Genomic DNA, 22841 nt, shown 5'->3' on the forward strand with positions numbered 1-22841 from the left:
TCAACAGCAGCTGAATCTGGACGCCAGTTCTCACTTACATACAGATTCAACTTAAGAACCCCAGGCTCCACGGCTTTGCTCAGCTTTGCTCCCCGTCCCCCTGGTCTGCAGACCAGGGGGACGGGGAGCAAAGCTGAGCAAAGCCGCGGGCAGCGGACAGCCCAGACGCGTCTGGGCTGTCCGCTGCCCGCATGTTCCGCCGCTTTGCTTCCTCTCCCTGGTCTGCTGGAGACCAGGGAGAGGGAGGGCCCCGTTTGTAACTGCGGATCCGACATAAGTCGGATCCGCGTAACTCGGGGACTGCCTGTACATGGAAACAAGTTGTAATGATCCTACACTTGTCCACAGTCTTCCATTACTCTGGCCAACATATTCCTGCTGCAGGTTAACAGGCAAACACAAGCTGTGCTTCTGGATATGAACAGGGGGTGACATGCTCTTTATGCAGCCAAACTCTGTGCCACCTTGGTTCCGGCAGAACAATATGAGGAATGATTTGGGAGAGTGTCGTACCACAGCAGTTAGGAAATAACAGCCCTGCTATGGAATCTCCATGAGAAAATTAAAGCTTGGACACCATCTCCCAACAAGACTCTATTGATATCTCTGTGAACATCAGTGCTCTGTTTGGACGTAATGCAGATCCAAGCAGGGCTTAGTCAGCTCTCAGAAATACAGCCTCTGGTTACTCTGTGTCACCACCATCCCCTTCCACCCTGCTGCAAGTGCACCCACCCCGCTGCAATACACATCAATTTCATGTGTTACCGCTGCCTCCTCCCCTGGCTGCACTAGATCAACTTACTGCCCACACGGCTCCCCCGTCCCTTCTGCAACCTGCACAGCTTCTCAGCCTGTGTCTCTTCTTTTGCCTCATGACCTTGCGGCTCTTCCCTTACTTCATGTGTCCTCATAAACCTTGGACTTGAGAACAGTTCTTCATTGCCTGGTGCAGAGGATGTCACCAGATTGAACCCCATTTCCTCATCCACTTCCATCTCTTCATCTAAGCCTAACTTTGATCTCCAGGCTAGCTCCTGTTTCTGACTCTGTGCTATGGGAAGTATCTGCATTCTCTTTGGGTGCTGACGTGGGTTCTTTATAAAAGCCTCATGTTTTGGGCGCAGCACCAGACTGGCTGTTTGCCTCCTTCACCTTCTGGCATGCCTGCCAGAGTTCCTTTATCTTGGTTCTGCATAGTGGGGTATCTCGATTGTACCCCTTCGCACAAAGGGCTCAAGAAATTTGACCATACGTGTCCCAGTTCCTCTTCCCCTCACACACTGAAAAGATTCAAAAACTTTGGGGTGCTCTAAGCAGGAGAGCGTCTTGTGCAACAGCCACCCATGTTTCCCTGAGAAGACGCAATGAAACCACCACTCAATGAGCCAGACACCAGGATTTTAAAGAGAAGTCCTGTGGCACCTTATAGACTGCATCTGAAGAAGTGGATCTTTGCTCACGAAAGCTTATGCTCCAATATATCTGTTAGTCTATAAGGTGCCACAGGACTTCTTGTTGTTCTTGCAATACTTTTCAGGATTTTAAAGTTCCTGGGATTTGCAGGAGGAAGAGCTGCATCTTTTTACTTGCTTCTCTGGCTGCAGCACAACGGAGTTCAAAGCGCTGGCCGGAGTGGCTAATCGGGCATAGTGGGAAGCATGCTGGAGTTCAATAAACTAGACAAAAAAATTACTGTAGTACACATTGCAGGATTGTGGACAGTAAAGAAATGAAAAGAGACACAATTTCCCTTTGGAGTTGAAAGATTTTTGTCATCAAATCTGGGCATTTGTCACAACTTTTGTTGGATTGCAATGTGAACACTCTCCAAGTTTTGTCACCCAAAAGGGTTTTTGGCAACAAAACTTGGCAGTACAGACAAGGCCTTTGTGACTGTTGAATATCAGATGGTGGCACTGTGAATTCCATAGCCCACAGCCGAATCTGTAACAGTGACATGTTATTCCTGTCACAAACAGAAATAAGATTCTTTTGGCATTTTCCTGTGCTCTCAGACTTGTTGTGGTAACTGGCCTTGAAGTGTTTCAGAACCATAGAATACAGTGGATCTTACAAGTATAAAAATGTTATTCTGGCATGAGTACTCACAAATCTTGGGGAATTATTAATCTGTACAATGACATTTCCACACAATGGCTTTCCAGTGCATAAAAGGACACTATCAGGAGAGAACATTTTCCCCAGGGTCAGGACTTGCAATTTATGCTGCTTTCTTGTTCATCCCTATGCCTTGTTTGATCAAAGCCTTTCAAATCATGTTGAATTCTCTGCATAATTATACATGATAGGCTTTGTGATGTGAACTATTGGGCTGAGACTGTTCAGCCTGTGTCACCTGTGTAGAGTTCAACCTCCAGGGGTTCACAGAAAAGAAATAGACTTGGGTCAAGACTATATTTAGTTAAATGTCATAACAATAGATGCAATAATATCATTACAGAAGAGAAGCAGAAATGGAAAAGGCACTTAGCTCAAGTTAGTACAGCAGCTTGGAATTCTACTGCTGTGTGGATCAGTGTTCCCTTTAAGGTGCATGCCTGTGTGGCCACGCACAAAAAATTCTAAGCCTGCCCGCCTCTTTTACAGAGCCATGCAGAAGCACTCACCTTCCTGAACCTGGAAGGAAAGTGGCATGGCTGCACCCGGGGCCGTGGCTGCGACCATTGCAGGAGGCGGCTGCTCTGGCTGCTGCCAGCGCTGAAGCCACGTTGGAAGGCAGCTGCCGCCGGACCAAAGCTACGTGGTGTTAGCTGCTGCCATCTGGGATTGGGGCTATGGAACTCCACGGGGAGTTGGGGTTGTGCGGCCGGGAGTTGGGGCCATGGTGCTGGTGGGCAGTTGGGGCTGAGGGGAGTTGGGGCTGAAGCACTGGGGAGTGGAGGAGGAGACAGGAGTGCTAGCTGTGTAACAGAGCAGAAAATGCATCCTGTTACACAGCTAGCACTATATATATATATATATATATATATATATATATATATATATATATAGAGAGAGAGAGACAGAGACAGAGACAGAGACAGAGACAGAGACAGAGACAGAGACACACACACACGATGGGTGCCACAGTGGCACCCATCCGAACAAGTGCACGTGACATCAATATAGGCACACCACACAAAATTGACTCCACTCACAGATGGAAAATTTTAGCGGGAACACTGGTGTGGATATCCATGGCTCATGTTTGCAGATACAGATGCATATGTGGATACAAATTTTGTATCTAGAACCCTGCAAATTTGTGGATGTCTGCTTTAAATCTGCGGGTATCCACATCTGGGGATGTGGATAACCATGGCTCATTTCTGCAGATTTGTATGCAGATGTGGATACAAATTTTGTATCCATGCAGGGTGCTAGTTATTTGATTTCCATCATTGACAAGGATATTGGAAATTGACAAAATGTTTAGAAATGACAAAATTCTTCTTGATTTGAATTGCATTGTTCTGCAGGGTAAATATTTCTCCACAAAAAAAGGTAAAAAAGCATATTTGTCTGGCTGGTATCCCCTGTTTTTGCCATTGCAAAGAAACTCCTGATATGCCAACCTACTGAACCTTGCAAAAGTATAAATGACCGTTTTATTCATTCTACATCATCTCTAACACATGAAGTTGTCCAGGAGGGGCACATTTTGTTTGGTTGCTGTGGTAGGGAAGGAAATTGTTTGCCAAATACACAGAGTGGGTACTGAATGACTGGGCAACAAAATGGCAAATAATTTAATGTGGATAAGTGTAAAGTAATGCACACTGGAAAAAATAACCCCAACTATACATACAATATATTGGGGGCTAATTTAGCTACACGTAATTAGGAAAGAGATCTTGGAATTACTGTGGATAGTTCTCTGAAAACGTCCACGCAGAGTGCAGCGGCAGTCAAAAAAGCAAATGGGACGCTAGGAATTATTAAAAAAAGGGATAGAGAATAAAACGGAGAATATCTTATTGCCGTTGTATAAATCCATGGTACGCCCACATCTGGAATACTGCGTACAGATGTGGTCTCCTCTCCTAAAAAAAAATATCTTGGCATTAGAAAAGGTTCAGAAAAGAGCAACTAAAGTGATTAGGGATTTGGAACGGGTCCCATATGAGGAGAGGCTAAAGAGACTGCGACTTTTCAGGGTCATACTTAAAAATGATCTGGACAAATTGGAGAAATGGTCTGAGGTAAACAGGATGAAGTTTAATAAGGACAAATACAGAGTGCTCCACTTAGGAAGGAACAATCAGTTTCACACGTACAGAAGGGGAAGCGATTGTCTAGGAAGGAGTACGGCAGAAAGGGATCTAGGAGTTATAGTGGACCACATGCTAAATATGAGTCAACAGTGTGATGCTGTTGCGAAAAAAGCAAACATGATTCTAGGATGCATTAACAGGTGTGTTGTGAGCAAGACACGAGAAGTCATTCTTCTGCTCTACCCTGCACTGATTAGGCCTCAGTTGGAGTATTGTGTCCAGTTTTGGGCACCACATTTCAAGAAAGATATGGAGAAATTGGAGAAGGTCCAGAGAAGAGCAACAAGAACGATTAAAGGTCTAGAGAATATGACCTGTGAAAGAAGACTGAAAGAATTGGGCTTGTTTAGCTTGGAAAAGAGAAGATTGAGAGGGGACATGATAGCTGTTTTCAGGTATCTAAAAGGGTGTCACAAGGAGGAGGGAGAAAAATTGTTCTTCCTGGCCTCTGAGGAGAGAACAAGAAGCAATGGGCTTAAACTGCAGCAAGGGATGTTTAGGTTGGACAGGTTGGTTGTGGAATCTCCATCTCTGGAGATATTTAAGGGTAGGTTAGATAAATGTCTATCAGGTCAGGCATGGTCTAGACCGTACTGAGTCCTGCCATGATGGCAGGAAGCTGGACTCGACCTCTGGAGGTCCTTCCAGTCTTAGTATTCTATGATTCTATACCATGTACATGTTTTGTTAGTTTTTAAAGGGCTACCAGACTATTTTTTTTAAGTTTATCCTCTACAGACTAATTCGGCTACCCCCTGAAGCTTTTAAGGTAAGTGTGTGTGGTTTTCATCTTATTTTGGTATTTTACAATGAGGAAGAGTTTCCAGTTTATCAGGCTGTATCACTACAGCCTAATGTAGAATATTCTCTTTGGTTAGCTCAAATCTATTCCTTTCAGCTGATAATGCCCGCTGAGGAGGGTCAGTGTGACCTAAAAGACTGAGATGACTGAAATTCTGTTGTCTCTGAGACTAAATTGTGGTGTGGCCTTGGGCAACTCCTTTCACCTTTATTAAGGAAACAAATCTTATTTGGCCATCTGTCACATGGAGATAATAATTATAACCTACCCTCCAGAAGTATTGTGAGTACTATAATGTAAAATGCTATGAAAGTGCTGCTTTTTTTTACTGTTCCTCTTACTGTTCATAACACTGTTGTTGTGAAATTCTTCTGTGTGCTTTCAGGGGATGAAGTAGATAATCTGATAGGACTTTGCCATCTCTAAATCCTGTGATTCTAGAAGAGCCTGAAGTGCAAAGGCTTATGTCACAAATGTAATAGTGGTAATGATTTGTACTTGTATAGTACCATATTTTTAGCAGAGGATTTTAAGAAAACAGGCGACATTTTTAACATAGATTTAAAGCACTAATTCATCAGTATTAGCCTGAGCGTGCAAACACTTAAGGATATGAATAACTCTGCACATGTGAGTTTTCCCATTAATGTCATTTGTGTTACTTGTGTAGAAGTATTTGCAGATCAGTGCCCTAGAATATATTATGTGCCTTTGGAGAGACTTAGATGATTCAGTCTATTCATTTTTATAGGGTTTTTTTCAGTGGTAATCACCAAAATATCAGTGCTTTACAGGTAAAAATTAGACTTAAACAGTAAGGCAGTTAATAGTCTTCTGCACTTCCCACTTATAGGTGCTTGGTTTTAATATATATAATCATAGAAATGCATATTTTAAATAATGTTCTAAATAAGGGAAAGCTTTCAAACTGCTTCTTTTTTTCTCTCAAGACCCCCTCCTTCCCATCTTTGCTCATTTATATATGTCTTCTCCTATTTTACTGTTGTAACACTGTCCGCTTGTGTTATTTCTACGTTGTATTGTTTGATTTCTACAGTCTGATTTTGCTTTCTACAGTCTGATTTTGCATCTTTGTTGGGTTATGAAATTGCAGGACGTTGGCGATCCTATGAAGTACACAATATTCAGAAACATATACAAGCTCTAAATCATTTATCTCATTGCATTTTTATTCCTTTTCATATAAAAATAAAAAATATGAAAATGTTACACTGTACCCTTAAGATGGTCAGACTGTATTCATCCGGTCTCCTCAGAGAGCTCATGCCACAGCTGAACCCCCTTGACCAAAAACATATTATCTCCTGCTCTGACGTGCTTCATTTTGGGCTTGAGAACTGTGTTGTCCCTAAAGAGCATGGCAGTCTTATTAATTGTCATAGATTATGAACCATAGAATGTGATATTACCTGTGCTAATGTGAATGGGTAAAATAGGATAATCAGTTTAAATATAGCATAAATACAGCATGGACTGAGTTGAAAATATGCCATATAAACACAAGTGCTTCTGACCTTGAGTCTCCCATAATATTCATGGTGTGTCTAAATGTGATGCCATTACCACACATCCCGTTGTTTGTCTACATATTTATATTGAAACGGGAGTTAGGCACTTACCTGCCATTTGCGCTTTTGAAAATCTTTTCCCTTGTTCTTGTCTCGGTGGTATCTGAACATTAGCATGCAGTTGCTGTTCACATATATCGTGACTCTCATAATGCAGCACAGGCAGCCTAGGTCATCTGATAAGTCCTGTTGTCGGACCTTTTATGCTGATTTTAACTGTAAGAAAAGTAAGTGACCTCTCCTGAAGTACACTAAACAAAACAGGCCTTGATTTGACAGATGTAGCCCAGTTCCTTTTTTCAGAAGGTGTGAATGAGGTGGTAACTCTGGGCTGGATGCTGAGGCAATATACAAAAAGCATTATGATGAATCAAGGTATTCTACTCTTCCATTTTATCATGCGCAAGTCTCAATAAATAGATGAGGAGAACTGTGGTATTGAGTTGTGCTCTCACATATAGTCTGTTTCCATAGTGCAGATGGAAAATAATAGACAGGGATGGTTTTGTTCTTACTATTGATTAGGTAATCTAATTCTGTGATGTTATTGGTAGGATCTCATTCATATATCACTAAGTCTAAGGAACAGGAAGAGCCATGCATTTGAATCCCATTCCAAGAAAGCATATTGATTAAGTTGTTCATTCTGCCATAGTTTAGCATTTGTTATGAGAAGTTAAAATGGACTGCTCTGGGGTGCTAAAATGAAAGCTTTTCTGATAATTCTCTGGAGTCTGAGCAGTGAGATGATTATCAAGTCAGAAGCATTATTAGCCAAGCTACGCTATCCTTTTACTTTTACTTTTACTTTTACTTTAAGCCATTAAGAAAACAGGCATTTTTCACCTTAAAAAAAAGAGAAAAAAAAGAGGAGTCCCATGGCACCTTAAAGGCTAACAATTTATTTGGGCATAAGCTGGAGCTCACTTTGTCAGATGCATGAAGTAACCCACAAAAACTTATGCCTAAATAAATGTGTTAGTCCTTAAGTTGCCATAGAACACCTCATTGTGTTTGCTGAAACATACTAACTCTGACATTTTTCATCTTGTGATTCCTTGTTAGAACAAACCTAGAACTTCTGTGGAACAAGCTATGCAAAAGCTGATTGTTTGACTTAACTTTGCTGTCATTTAAAAAAACCCTACTGTGATTATACAAGCTCTTCCTCATTTTTAATTTTGCTCTTGATTAACTCTACTTCAGTTATGTTTTTTGCTATCCATGGCTGACTCCCCAAGATGCTAATTATTACTGTAAAACACAGATACCGCTGAGCTAATGCATTCTGAAAACACTGGGAAAAGGAAAAGAATGTCAGGCATGCACAGTTAGAAAATGAACCACTGGAAAGTATTGGTAATTTCAGCTATTTTTGTAGTTGGATAATCTATTATTCGTTTTTGAAGACCCTTTCCCAAGCTGCTCTGTGAAAATTCTATTTCAAAAACAAGTGTTTTTGTTTGTTTGCATTACATTTGACATTTTTGTTGCACCATCTAGTCCAGGGGTGGGCCAGATCCGGCCCGCCAAGTGGGTGGATCTGGCCTGCAGAGGCCCTGCTGCTTCCCCGCCCTCAGACCAATTAGGGCCTGGGGACGATGGAGCGCGAAAAGCCTCCTCCCACCCTGCCAGGAGCACGTGATGCTTTGAAGTGCTGCACGCTGATCGCAGGGCGGGTGGAAAGTGGAGGAGGCTTTGCGTGCTTCCAGGCCCTATTTGGCCGAGGGGCAGGGGAGTTTGGGAAGTCTCCTCCAATACTAGGAGCATGGGCACCTAGGGGACATATGGGGGGAGGTTAGCAAAGGCACTCCCTCACCCCCAGACCAATCATAGTCTAGGGGTGGGGGACCAGGAGGTGGCCCTGCCCCTCCGCTTGATGCTCTGGCCCTTCTTATGCGGCCTGGGGCCACTTCAAACACTTCAAAGTGGCCCCTGGCAAAAAATTATTGCCTACCCCGATATAGTCTTAGGAAGTGAAAATGTGGTGGAATATAATGAAATGAAGTACTAATGTTTTATATAATACATAACACTAGAAGATTTACCTGGTATTGCTCAGCTTTTTAGCTCAAATCAGTTTTTTCTTCATTTAAATCATTGCTGTGGGAAGGGGCTGGAGATGAAGAGTTCAGGATGCTGGCTGCCCCAGGAGAGAGGACAACCCTAGCCTCCTCTCACCACAGCAGTTTGGGGCCAGGTAAGAAGCACCTATCTATGGCTGCTGTAGTTCCAATGGGCACAGCCAGAGGGAGGGATGGATGTCCCTTGGATGGGTAAGAGACACACTCTCAAACAAACTCTCTGAAACCCAATCTCCACCCCTACCTCTTCTGGTTCAATGTGATTATAGCTGTCCTAGTCTCTTTCTCTAGACCCTTCCTGCCCCCTTGTGATCATTCTGCAGTATAACTCCTTCCTACCTGACCTCCCCCCTTTCCCATTTTATGAGAAACAATCAAATTCCACTCTCATCCCATTATCCTGGTACAACCAAACCCTGACCTTACCTTAAGTTAGGAGAAGAGGAAGCTGCATACTAAATTTGGTGATCTGAGCTCTTACCATTTAAGAGGAGTTCTTGAACCAATGGACTCAAAGTCAGACAGGCAGATTCACACTTCTAAAATATATAGTAAGAAGTTGATGATAGATAATCACTTTTTGGAGTACTGACTATCTGATAATATCTTGATCTCACTGAAGTCAGTAGCAAAACTTCCATCTACTTAATTCGAGCCAGGATTTCATCCTTTAGTGTAATGTCATGCCACCTCATTGTCAGTATTTAAAAAATGAAAAGAATGAGAATACAGAATGAACAGTGATTAGAAACAGAATGAACTGGACAGAAAATCAAAGGGTTTTAGAGCCACATTGGAGCTTGGGAATCTGTGTGAGAAGGGGAAAAACTCCTTGTTATAGCTGTAGTCTCACAAGTGGGGAAACGAACCAAAGAATCTATTCAGATTTTGCCATTTGAATTGCATTTTCACCTTGAGCACTCAATAGCTGACTTTCTCATTTGTACAAATGTGGATAGTGATATTTATCCATCCTTGCAAAATATCGAGATCAGTGGATAAAAGTAAGCTTTTTATAAAGCGAACTCAAGTCTTCTACTGAAGTTGTCTACATTGCCCTAATTTTTTTCATTGGTGTTTGTAGAATTTAGCAATTGGGGTGGCAAGAGTTTGCCTTTCAGAGCTTCCGGTGTTGTGTGTCTAACTGCTGCCAACTACAGGAACTTCACTTATTGCACTGACGAGGCTATGCCATGACACATTTTCTGAATTAATTACTGTAGAGAAGGTGCTAATAATGCTGCAAACAGGTGGTTCGGAATCTGTTGCCGCTGGAGAAATGCCACAGAAATGTGATGGCATCGCTCGAATGGCATTTTTGGACACACTCTTGATTTTTAGAAAATTATTTCAATGCAGAATATTACTTCTGAAATAATATGGGGCTATGAGCCATATTTTCCTGCTACATTTGGCCTGTAGATTTATGAGTTTGATTGGTAATATGAAATCACGTTAGCACAGCTTAAGCTTCCGATTTAGGATTTTGTCTAGTGGTTAGATTACTGGAATCCATATTAAAGCGTTCTGTTCCCTAATGCCACTATCTTACTGTATGACTGTTAGGGATATTAGATAGCAGGTAATAGAATTGTCGAGTTACCACGTGAATTCTTAGCAGTTGGTTAGTTATTCTGTAGTCCCTAGGGTCAGGGCCAGCAGCCAGTGGGCTCCTGGTCCCACTCCCGAGGTGCCCCCTGTCGCAGCTGCCTCTGATAGAGGGGTAAGTTCCAGGTGGGAGCTGGTCTATGAGGGGAGCCAGTTTAAAAAGCAGCTCCCTGCTCAGATCGACTGCCTGTTGCCCTGCGCTGCTGCCTCTGATATAGAGGCAGCAACGCTGGGTGGCAGCAGTCCCTAGCCGTGGGGGGGGGGGGGGTCCGAGCTCCCTGCAGACAGAGGCTGGTCTGCCTCCCCAGTCTGTGCAGAGTTCAAGCTCCCTGCCAATAGAGACTACTTCAGCCTCTCTCCACAGGGAGCTCTGTGATCCCCTTGCAGACAGGGGCTGCTGACGGGGACCGGCCTCTGTCTGTGGCAGACCCAAGCTCACCGCGGACAGAGGCTGCTCCATGAGATGTGGAGCAGCCTCTATCCACGAGGAGGTCAGACCCTCCGCTGACCGGGGTTACTGTCATGAAGAAATCTCTGCCCGCAGTGGGCCCAGGTTTGCTGCAAGTAGAGGCTGCTTCACAGCAGCCTCCCCTGCCCTTCTTCCCTCTCTCCCCCCCCCCCCAATGCTGCTCCCTCTGATAGAGGCAGCAGCACTGCGGGTGGAGGGGGCAGGTAGCATCGCAGCGCTGATGCTGGGGGGAACTGGCTTTTAAGCTAGCTCTGCCCTACACCGGCGCCTGCTCCCTCCCCCCTCCTTGCTGCCTCTAATACAGAAGGAGCAAGGAGGGAGAATGCAAGTAGTCAACTAGATTAACTGATACACCGAGGCTTATCAGTTAATTGTATAGTTGACTACTCCTTTATATCCCGAGTGTCTGTGGTGTAGACAACTTATTTAGCTTTTCTGCTCATGTTCCCCCCATCAGCAAAATGAAAACAACTCATCTAAGTAAAGTACTAACAATATTATTAGTAGTAATTTGTGATTGAGACTGTAGGACCCTTATTTTAATTAGTAGAGAAAAAGGTAAAGCCTTTTTTCATATTGTAATTTAAACTTGCAATGGCTGAGCCGTACTCGCTGGCCTGCTAGGCTGGTAGCAATGTCTTGTGACACTTCCCCTTTTGTGTATCCAAAGCCAAGCTGAGCTGATTAAAAAGGCTCAGTTACACTGAGCAGAGCCATTTAAATGGCAGAAGTACATGAAACAGTCAAGGATTAGGGATGTAAAATTTTGATTATTTGGCTAATCGAATAGTCAATGCAGTTTGCATCGACTATTCGATTAATTGATAAGGGCGCTTCTGCCTTTGAAGTGTAGCAACAGCTGCAGGGCTGTTTCTACACTTCAAAGGTGAAAGCGATGTGAGGAGCACAGGGCATGCAGGGAACTGAAGCAATCCCCACTGGCCCCGTGCTCCCTGCAGCATTTCAAAGTGGCAGCGCTGCATGGAGCCCACTGCTGTTTTGAAACACCATGTGCAGCCTGGGGCAGTTGAGGATTCCCAACTGGCCCCAGGTGGCATGCATGTTACTGGATGGGGGATAGAGGAAGGCGTAGACTTGAGATACATGCTGATTTTAGTAAGATTTTTGGTACAGCTCCACTCGTGGACTGCGGGGCTCCTGATCTGTGTTCACCATATTAGATTGTGTACCCGTGTTTGCTTTATAAAGTCAAAATACATGAGCATATTTGACAAATCTGCATTCAAGTTTAGTCATCCTCACAGATTATTCAGAACATCTGCCATTTCAAATGGCCAAATTGTACAATTCGGGGTCTCTAATATTGGAGAAGGAATTACAGAGGTGACTGTGAAAGAATGGTATGTAAAAGAAGGTGATAGTGTGCCTTAGTTTGATAGCATTTGTGAAGTATGATACGTTTGATATGGTCTTGCATTATATTCTTATCAATAAACAAGGCAAATACAACTTAGATGGGGCTACTATAAGGTGGGTGCATAATTGGCTGGACAGCCATACTCAGAGAGTAGTTATTAATGGTTCACAATCCTGCTGGAAAGGTATAATAAGTGGGGTTCCGCAGGGGTCTGTTTTGGGACTGGCAAATGTAAAGTGCTCCACTTAGGAAGGAACAATCAGTTTCACATATACAGGATGGGAAGCAACTGTCTAGGAAGGAGTACAGCAGAAAGGGACCTAGGGGTTATAGTGGACTACAAGCTGAATATGAGTCAGCAGTGTGATGCTGTTGCAAAACAAGCAAACATGATTCTGGGATGCATTAACAGGTGTGTTGTGAGCAAGACATGAGAAGTCATTCTTCTGCTCTACTCTGCGCTGGTTAGGCCTCAGTTGGAGTATTGTGCCCAGTTCTGGGCACCGCATTTCAAGAAAGATGTGGAAAAATTGGAAAGGGTCCAGAGAAGAGCAACACGAATGATTAAAGGTCTAGAGAACATCACTTATGAATGAAGGAAGGCTGAAAGAATTGGGTTTGTTTAGTTTAGAAAGGAGAAGACTGAGGGGGGACATGATAGCCGTTTTCAGGAGGAGGGAGAAAACTTGTTTATCTTAGCCTCTGAGGATAGAACAAGAAGCAATGGGCTTAAACTGCAGCAAGGAAGGTTTAGGTTGGACATTAGGAAAAACGTTTTAACTGTCAGGGTAGTAAACCACTGGAATAAATTGCCCAGGGAGGTTGTGGAATCCCCATCTCTGGAGATATTTAAGAGTAGGTTAGATAAATGTCTATCGGGGATGGTCTAGACAGTATTTGGTCCTGCCATGAGGGCAGGGGACTGGACTCGATGACCTCGCGAGGTCCCTTCCAGTCCTAGTATTCTTTTATTCTATGAGAAGTACAAAGTGATAAAGCTTCTATCACTATCACTAGTCATTATGATGGCATCATTAAAAAACTCCATTATAATTTAGATTAAATTAGATATGTTGGAAAACTATTAGTGGACATAAAAACTAATGCCCTGAAAGATGTACGCGCAGAAGAGGATGTTGTTTAGACACCTGTTGTGTTTTATGAAGTGCAGACCAACCAAGAGATAAAAGGCCACAAAGAGTTGGCAACTCCTGCTGTCCATCGCCTTGCCATGGAAAGCAATATTAAGCTAAGTGAAGTTGTTGGAACAGGGAAAAATAACCGCATCCTTAAAGAAGACATTCTCAATTATTTGACCAAGCAGACAGGAGTTATTTTACCTCCATCACCAAAATCTGAAATTATCCTACCATTACCAAAACCAGAGACTATATCACCTGCTGCAAAGGACAAAGGAACTAAAATTGCTATACCCATTTCCAAGCCCATTGCGCTTAGAGGGAAAGATAGAACTGAGGCGGTGACAGGCTTTCACAAAGTAATGGTAAAGACATGACTGCTGCAGTAAAGATTCCTCACTTTAGTTATTGTGATGAGATTTACTTAACTCAGCTTGTTCTATTGAGAGAAGAATTGAAACCTGTAGCACAGGTGCATGGAGTTAAACTCTCCTTTATGTTGTTCTTCATAAAGGCAGCATCTCTGGGATTATTGCATTATCCTATTCTTAATGCCTCAGTGGATGAAAACTGTCAAAGTATCACATACAAGGCTTCTCACAATATTGGAGTTGCCATGGACACAGAACAAGGCTTGATTGTCCCTAATGTGAATGTGATATTCTCATAAGCAAACTAAGGAAATGTGATTGAGATAAAATTGCTATAAAGTGGATTTGCAAATGATTGAAAGACCATACCACAAATTGATTGTCATTGGTTCACTGTCAAACTCTGAGGGCCAATGTAGAGAAGTACTGCAGGGGTCAATCATGAATCCAGAATTACTCAGTATTTTCATTAATGACTTGGATAAAGTAGTGGAAAGAATGATTATAAAATTTGCAGATGACATCAGGCTGGGAGGGGTTGCAAGCATGCTGGAGGCCAGGAATAGAATTTAAAAGGACCTTGATAAATTGGAGAATTGGCGTGACATGAACGAGGTGACATTCAATAAAGGGAAGGTCAAAGCACTTCACTTAGAAAGAAAAAAAAAATGTACAAGTAGAAAATGAGAAATAACTGGCTGGTGGTAGTACTGCTGAAAAGGATCTGGGATTATAGTGGATTACAAATTGAATATGAATTGTAGGAATGTAGATTGGAAGGGACCTAAAAGGTCATCAAGTCCAGACCTCTGCTCTATGGCTGAATCAAGTAAACCTAGACCATCCCTGATAGGTATTTGTCCAATTGTTGTTAAAAGCTTCCAATGATAGATACCGTGATCACCCACCCTTGGAAGTCTATTCCATATTGTAACTACTCTTATAGTTGGAAAGTTGTTCTTCATATCTAACCTAAATCTCCCTTGCTTGAGATGAAGCCCACCTACCTTGAATGGACATGGAGAACCATTGGTTGCTGGGTTGTGTTGGGGTTTTTTTTTTAGTCGTGTTTTATGTTGCAGTTATGAAAAAACCCACAAATATAATTGTGAGGTATTTTAACATGTGATGTATTTGAGATAGGAGGTAATTGTTCCACTCGGTTCAACACTACTAAGGCCTGTGCTAGAAAACTGTGTCAAGATGTGGACACCACACTTTAGAAGAGGTGTGAATAAATTGGAGAGAGTCTGGGGAAGAACATAAAGAATGATAATATGTTTAGAAAACCTGTCCTATGATGAAAGGTTAAAAAACGGGCAAGTTTAGCCTTGAGAAAAGGGGATTTAGGGAGAACCTTGTAACATACTTCAAATGTGTAAGGGGCTATTATGAAGAAGATGATCATCAGTTGTCCTCCATGTCCACTCAAGGTAGGATAAGAAATGATGGGCTTAATCTGCAGCAAGGAATTTTTAGGTTAGACATTAGAAAAAAAATTTCTAAACTAATAAAGGGTAGTTAACCTCTGGAAAAAAACTTCCAAAGGCGGTTGTGGAATCCCCATCACTGGAGATTTTTAAGAACAGTTAGGAGAAACACCTATCAGGTTTACCTGGTCCTTCCTCTGCATAATGGGCTGGATGTGGTTACTCTTTCAGTACTACATTTTATGGTACCTCTCGAGGTCCCTTCTAGGGAAAAGTCATCCCATTATTCCTGGCCATGAAAGCACGTTATAGGGGCACTAATGTTTTTAGTCACTTCCAATGTTAACTATGTTAAAACTATGTCCCCAGCCTTCGGCCTCTACTTGAAAAGCAAAAGGGAAAAGAAAAAACAGAGTAAGAAGGATCTAGTCCTGCAGTCTTCACCTGTGCAAAAATCCCTGTTAACTTTAATGGCTGGAGGCTGTTTTCAGTGGAACACAATGAAATGCTTAACTATTTTGACTGCTGCATGGAAATAACTTGATTTGTATGGAAAAGAAAATTATGGCTTAATTTTAACGGGCAACAGAACCCTCCATAAAAGAGTCGACTGCAAGCTCTTATAAAATATGATTAAGTAAAAAGGGACAGTTTTGCTTTATTGACACAAATTTCTACCTCTGAATACACTGATTTACAGTAGGTTAAAAACTACAATGCCTGTAGCTTAGCACAGATAGTACTAAAGATAGTTGGAATCCCCAGTGCTTAGTATAAATACTAATTCTATGAAATGGGTATTGGAATTGAATTCATTATCTGCATATACAGGTATTTTTCTTTAACTTGGAAATAAATAAGAATTTTTTCAGCCTTAAAATAGATTCCAGGCTAAAATGTATCATTACGTTAAGGAGAAATGTTATTGCAAAATGCAGAATCCAGAGGTGGTAGAAGAGGGAAGCATTGTTTACCAGCCATCAGAGCTATATTTGCAAGCTTTTTTCTATATGACCTTTTCATGCTGCAGTTAGAGGCAAAATACTGAGATTAGGCAATCGGTCAGTATTTCCCATAATTTATGGGAATATGGAATTTTTTTGCAATATTTTCATCATTCTTTTTGGATCTTAAATTAAAATGAAATCATCTGCCTCCCCTATAATTTATTGCATTATACATAGGCCCAAAGGGAAATAAATATTATTAAAATGCAATGTAAACATTATAAAAAAATTAAATGCATGCCCAAAACTAGTAATATTGTAAATACGGGTGTTCCAAATGTCCTAAAGCTTGCAAACAGCATTGCAAGAAAGTATTACAAAAACTTCCTAAAGTTCCAGAGATTGGAGTGAAATCCAGGCCTCACTAAAAGTCAGTGGGAACTTTGCCATCAACTTCAGTGGAGCCAGAATTTCACCCCGATGTTTATTTTAGCCAGTAGAGATCTCTAAAAGGTAGAGAACCTTCTATTCTCAATACCCCATCTTTGCATCAGGGCTTCTGAAGCATTTTTTTCTACAGAAGACTGGCTCCCTCCTGCCTCCTCCTTTCTTGTGTATGTGGAGACCAACGTGGGGGGACAGATAGTTTGCATCCCTCCATTGTTGTTAGGGAACATCTGATAAATCCACATCCCCTTTTAAAGTTGAGCTGCAAGCCTGCTCATTTTTGTAGTATTTGATGGGATGGTTTTGCTCCTTTATGTCTGGAAAAAGAATGGATATTTCTCTTTCTTACCCCCCCCCCCCCCTTGCTCATCCATAAGCCAGCTGTATCCTACATAAGCCTGAACTGCATGGCTCTAGTAAGAGAAACTGATTTCCTTCCAGATATGTTAAGATGTAATTTTTAGATTGAGATTCTTAGTCCTCATGTTACTTTTGGAACTGTTCAACTCCAGTTTTGATATGTTCCCGATCTTGTTAGTTGCATTATAATTGTACGGTTTCCTCTTATGACCACTCATATCGCATATTTCTTTCATGGTAATCTTCTAAATATTTTTCTTTGCTGCTTTGTAGATTTAGGAAGTGTGTCTCATAACATAAGGGGTTGTATTTTGGTTTAGTCAAGGGCTACATCTACACTGGCACCCTTTTCCGGAAATGCTTAAAACGGAACAGTTTTCCGTTATAAGTATTTCCGGAAAAAGCGCATCTACATTGGCAGGATGCTTTTCCGGAAAAGCACTTTTTCTGGAAAAGCGTCCGTGGCCAAAGTAGACGCGCTTTTCCGCAAAAAAGCCCCGATCGTCATTTTCGCGATCGGGGCTTTTTTGCGGAAAAGACTACTGTGCTGCCTACACTGGCACTTTCCGGAACAGTTTTTCCGGAAAAGGGCTTTTGCCCAAACTGGACCTGCATAGTTTTTCCGGAAAAGCACTGACAATTTTACAGTAGATTGTCATTGCTTTTCCAGAAAATCAAGCGGCCAGTGTAGACAGCTGGCAAGTTATTCCGGAAAAGCGACTGCTTTTCTGGAATAAGTGGCCCAGTGTAGACACAGCCTAAGTGTTTGGTGAAAACAGAAACCAAAAATCAACCAAGCCAAACAACACTTAATATATTAAGTGTTTACTTAAAGGTTGTTTGGCTTGGTTGATTTTTGGTTTTCACTTTCCTACTCATAGGACATGAAAATTGTCTCTGGATGATAAATAAAATACCTTATCTACAGTTTCTAGTTTAGTATATTAGCACTTAAATTTCTAACCACATAGTCACCTACAGTGTAAATGGAATACCTTGAAAAGTAACTATAAATAAATAACTAAAATTTGTTAATCACCAAATCTCTTCATGAGGATCCCAAATATTTAAATCGAAAGTTGCAAGTCCTTGTTAGTAAGAAGCATGTCCAGTATACTAAATGAAATGTATGACATGCAAGGAGACAAATCTCTATCATTTTCAATTTAGAGGGAAGCAACACAGACTTCATGACCTTTCAACATGACATTCAGTTGCACAGTGTCCTGGGCTGTGCTACGTCCAGAGAAGGCAAGCGGCATGTGGCCCCAGAAAATGAATATTCACTGATTGAGCAATCACCAACACAGAATAATAATGGTGATGTCAGTAGCTGCAGAGAACTTTTCTTATGTGCCAATAACTCATCAGAACAGCTAAGAAATCTTCAACTGGATACCAATTACACTGAGTGCAATATCACCAAAGACTCATTGCTATAAAGTAAGAAACTCCTGCATTAAAGAAACAACAAAACTATAGGACAGGAAAAAGTGGCCTTTACTTGGGCATGGTTAGTATCTCTCTACTGTGTATTTTCTAGCAGATTCTGTTCCTTTATCACTTTGAGATTAGGCTACTGCTATGCAGTATGTATGAAGTACACCCTAAATCAGTAGTTCCCAACCTTTTTGAGCATACAGACCCCTTTTCAATCTATTAAAATTTCATGGACCCCCTTCCCTGGGGGAGGAAAAAAGAAAAGAAAAGATCAGTCCCACTGCAGTGGGCCCAATCCTTACTTTTAAACTTTCCATGAACCCCCTTGCAGTACCACTGCAGAGCACTAGGGGTCTGGGGATCACAGGTTGGGCACCACTGCCCTAAGACCATCCAGAAACTGAAACTGTTGCAGAATGTCACAGCTGACTTTTAAAATGACATATCTTGTAATGAACACATTATACTGGTTATCTATCATCTGCACTTGCTACTTATGGAGTTTATGGTGTCCTTTTTGACCTATAAAGTATCAAATGCTAGTGAACTGTTCCCATAGATGCATACAGCATAGGAGCTCAGTTTAGACTTTTTGCCAACCTAAGATTGCTACTGTTTAAGTCCAGATGTCTATTAGGAAAAGAATCAAGAAAGATCTCCAGTGTAACTACAGCTTACACATGCCACTGTTAAGGGTTTTAAAAGTAGCAGTCTTAAATAGATCATAAGAGTAAATCAGTATCTGAAATAATGAAAAATTACACAGTTAAATATTAACACCTTGGAATTTAATATATGCAGATGTATAGATTAAAGACACAAACACTTCTTTAAATCAGTTATATATTTGTCTCTGTTGCTATCAGAATGTTTAGACAGGCAGACCATTAGAAAATGAGGCGAAGCATATCTCATACCTTGTTCAGGAAGTATATCCTCTCAGAGTGCGTGTATGTGTACAAAAGCAAATGTACGCAACTACCCCTAATGACTGATACGGATGCTGCAGCTTTATCTTTCAGCAAGTCATTCAGGCAAATTACTGGCTTTGATGTCTTGGAATTTTAGATAACTTCATCTGAGTGTCTAATCTTTTGTTCTCTCTCTGCAGAGGCACAGTAATACTAAATATTGTGAGGTGACATTTGGTTATGGTTTGCATTAAGAGTCAGGTTACACAATCTTGTTTTGAGTTAAAGGTCTCTGGGTCACAGTAAGTTCATGACAATGTAGAAGACTATGTAAATTGTAATAATAGATAACTAGCTAAATTCTCAAATGTTTTCTTCAAGTCTGGTTGCATATCTGTTGTGTGGTGTCTAGATCAGATGTCAGCTTGTGCTTCCTAAGACTGGTTCCCAGGTACAGCTGATGTCTCAGCTTATATCTCAAGTATTTGTTGCTACAGTCGTCAGGCATTGGCAGGGATCATAATGAACCTACTTTCGTCCCTACTCATGAAACCTATTGAGTGCATGTTTGAGTCTGTCTTTGTTCAGTATAGCACTTAAAATGGGCTGAATTTAAGTATGCACTTAAGACTCTTGGATATTAATGGGACTTAAATAGATAATTGAACTTAAGCCTGTGTTTGTGCTGTTCTGAATAGGAATGCTTATTGAATCTAGCTGTCTTACATACTTATGCGAACCCAACCATCATATATCTTAACATCTCAAAATAATTGCCTCCCCCACTATACAGTGGTGTTGTAAGTTCTTGTGACTAGAGATGTTAAATATCGGTTAACTGAATAGTTGCTTAACTTCATGAATTCTTATCAGTTATTTGACTATTCTATAGTTCCCGGGGGCGGGGCCAGCAGCCATTGCTCTCTGGCCCCACTTTCAAGGAGCCCCCTGTCACTCCGTGCTGCTGCCTCTGATACAGAGGCAGCAGCGTGGAGTGCCAGGTGGGAGCTAGTCCGCGAGGGGAGCCAGTTTAAAAATCAGCTCCCTTTGCAGCAGCACAGGGTGGCAGTACCCCATTGTCCAGGGTGGGTCTGAGCTCCTGGACCCGGTGCGAGCTGGAACTGAGCCAGGCTGTCTGCCCGCCTGCTTCCTAATACACATTAAATGCAGAGTTGCAGTGGAGGTAGGTCCCAGAGCTGACGCAAGCCAGGACTGAAAGGGCTGCTGGCCAGCCTGCTAAAAAAAAATTGCTGGCGGGTGGTGGAGGAATGCATGTAATCTATAGCATTAACCTATTCGCTTTTGCTTATCGGTTAATCGGTTATGCTATTACATCCCCACTTGTGACCGTAGGAGCCACTCAGTGCCAATTAGCAGTGGGCAAGCCCTCACCACTGCACAGCTCACAGCAAACCTGACAAACACACCCCCAACACACCATTATCATAATATATATCTCAAAGGAGGCCTGTAAGATATGAGTTGTAAACTGATGACATTAGCTCTGAAAATCATTGTGTGGAGTATTGTATGGGTTATACATAAAGACTTATAGGAATGTGCTGGAAATATGTTCATAAACTGTGTTTGGCATGCAGTACATAATCCCCAGCCTGTCCTTGACAAAAGACTGTATTTAATTATCTGACTGGCTTGGTCTTGGGCAGAGGACAATGGAAGTATATTTTCATGCAAGATAAACAAGCCATCATGCTAACAAGTGTTAGAGAAATTGGTTTAATGATCACACCAGGGACAGAATCTACATCCCAGGAAACCTTTCTGACTCTTGAAACAGGAAAATGCAACTTTGGGTCACACAAGAGCAATACACATTTGAATTTTCCTTCACTTAGGGGACAAGAGGGTACAACATCCTTTGAGCTCATGAAAGCTTAATCCTCTTGGCCTGAAAGTTGCTTAGACAAATATGAAACCCACTTAGACAATGACTGTAGCTTGTTGAAAGTCCATATTTCATTCACTAGAAAGCAGGTTTTGTTTGTAATTGTACCTGTCGCTCTTATTCTTGCTTAATATCACATATATTTTTCTTTTTGTCGATAAACTTTTTCTTATTTCATTACCAAACCATTTCAGTGCTATGTCTTAAACTGGAGGGTGAGCCCTCAGCTAGCCAGTCACAGTACTGTTATCCTCGTTTTCTAGGTGACTGACTGAGGAGCCGAAAGTCACTTACCCCATGGGACACAGGAAGATGATGGCAGAGCAGAGAATTGAACCCAAATTTCCCAAGTCCCATGCTGGCATCCAAACTATCCTTCTAGAATCTAGCCCTTTATCAGGGAGCATTTATAAATCTTAAGTCTCTGATAATTTCTTAATGGGTGAGGTTTGGATATTGAATACCTTTCTATATGTAAAGTATTGTAATACCATGATGATTTTTAGTCTCTCTTAAGTATAAAGCTAGAGAAAAGCCTTGTAAGACTCCCTGCTTAACAAGATTTACAGTGTTCTTTATTAATCACAGATGTAGTTTGTTTCCGTGCTCACAGTATCTTAACTTTTCAATAAGACTTCCTAAGTGAATGCCTAATTGTTACTATTTCCTGCTGTCTGTTGTAACATGTTGTCTCCTCTCTCTTAATTGGTGCCAGTGTCATGGCATTATTGACACTTCTCACTGCCTCTTCCAGTTCCACCCTGCTTGCTCTTTTCTGAGTGAATATATTTTCCTGACTTTCCCTGTCTCTGTTTCAGTGGTTTATCTCTTTTCCTACTGATTTCATTCTCTTGCTTGTGTTGCATTAGCAGGCATTATTCTAAGGCTTTTTTACAGACTGTCAGATAAAATGGCTTCTTCATCTTACTCAGTTAGCCTATTTGGGCCAATCTATTTAGAAGTCACATAGGGACAAGTATTCCTACTTTCCAAACTTTTTTTTTAGGCTTTTCAGAGCCTTTTATGACAGCAAGGATTGAAAATTATATTTGCCTATTGAGGTTTAAAGGCAAAATTTAATTCTCAAAATATTAAGCTCTTGTTCCTTGAAAGCAGGGGAGATGTTGATATGAAAAATGACGGCAATCTCAGTGAGACAAGGTAAATGAAATAATATCTTTTATTGGACCTACTTCTGTTGTTGAGAGAGACAATCTGTGCAGTCACAGAGAGCTCCCCTTCAGGTCCTGAAGCGTGGCTCAAAACCTTGTCTCTCTCACCAGCAAAGTTGGTCCAGTAAAAAATATTACCTCATTCACTTTGTCTCTAATATCCTGGGATGAACATGGCTACAGCCAAACTGCACACAGCAGTCCAAGCCTAATTTATATGATACAGTCATGGACAACTGGTGTACTAGACGGGGGAAGGCATTGTCTTCCCAAACTGCCAGCCTGGCTCTGCCCACGCTCCACACCCAGAATGTCTACTGTAGGCATACTGGGGGCAGAGTTCTGCTGTCCCCCAAGCGTCTGTCCAACCTCCCATGCTCTGAGACCAGGGAGTCTGGGGCCACATGCCGCTTGCCTTCTCCATGCTCCGGGGCCAGGGAGGCTGGGGCCATGAGCCACCTACCCTCTCTGTGTTATGAGGGCGGAGGGAGGCTGCTTGGCTCCTGTGGGG

The 22841-nt window shown here is 41.8% G+C and overlaps 1 protein-coding gene and 1 pseudogene across 2 annotated transcripts in view; both read left to right on the top strand.

The window, feature by feature from the left end:
* Positions 1-22841, top strand: part of TRAPPC9 (trafficking protein particle complex subunit 9) — a 660858-nt gene that overhangs the window by 512915 nt on the left and 125102 nt on the right. The window contains exon 22 of one of the 2 annotated variants that reach the window (XM_075920071.1): positions 21422-21444. The exons of the other annotated variant lie outside the window; for it this stretch is intronic. Within the exon in view, the coding sequence (XP_075776186.1) occupies positions 21422-21429 (8 nt within the window). The 3' untranslated portion in view covers positions 21430-21444. Of the gene's footprint in view, positions 1-21421; positions 21445-22841 lie in introns of those variants that run through there. 2 annotated transcript variants of the gene reach the window in all.
* Positions 10484-17318, top strand: LOC142826922 (lipoamide acyltransferase component of branched-chain alpha-keto acid dehydrogenase complex, mitochondrial pseudogene; annotated as a pseudogene).

This window comes from Pelodiscus sinensis, chromosome 2 (genome assembly GCF_049634645.1).
Source record: "Pelodiscus sinensis isolate JC-2024 chromosome 2, ASM4963464v1, whole genome shotgun sequence".
Lineage (NCBI taxonomy): Eukaryota > Metazoa > Chordata > Testudines > Trionychidae > Pelodiscus > Pelodiscus sinensis.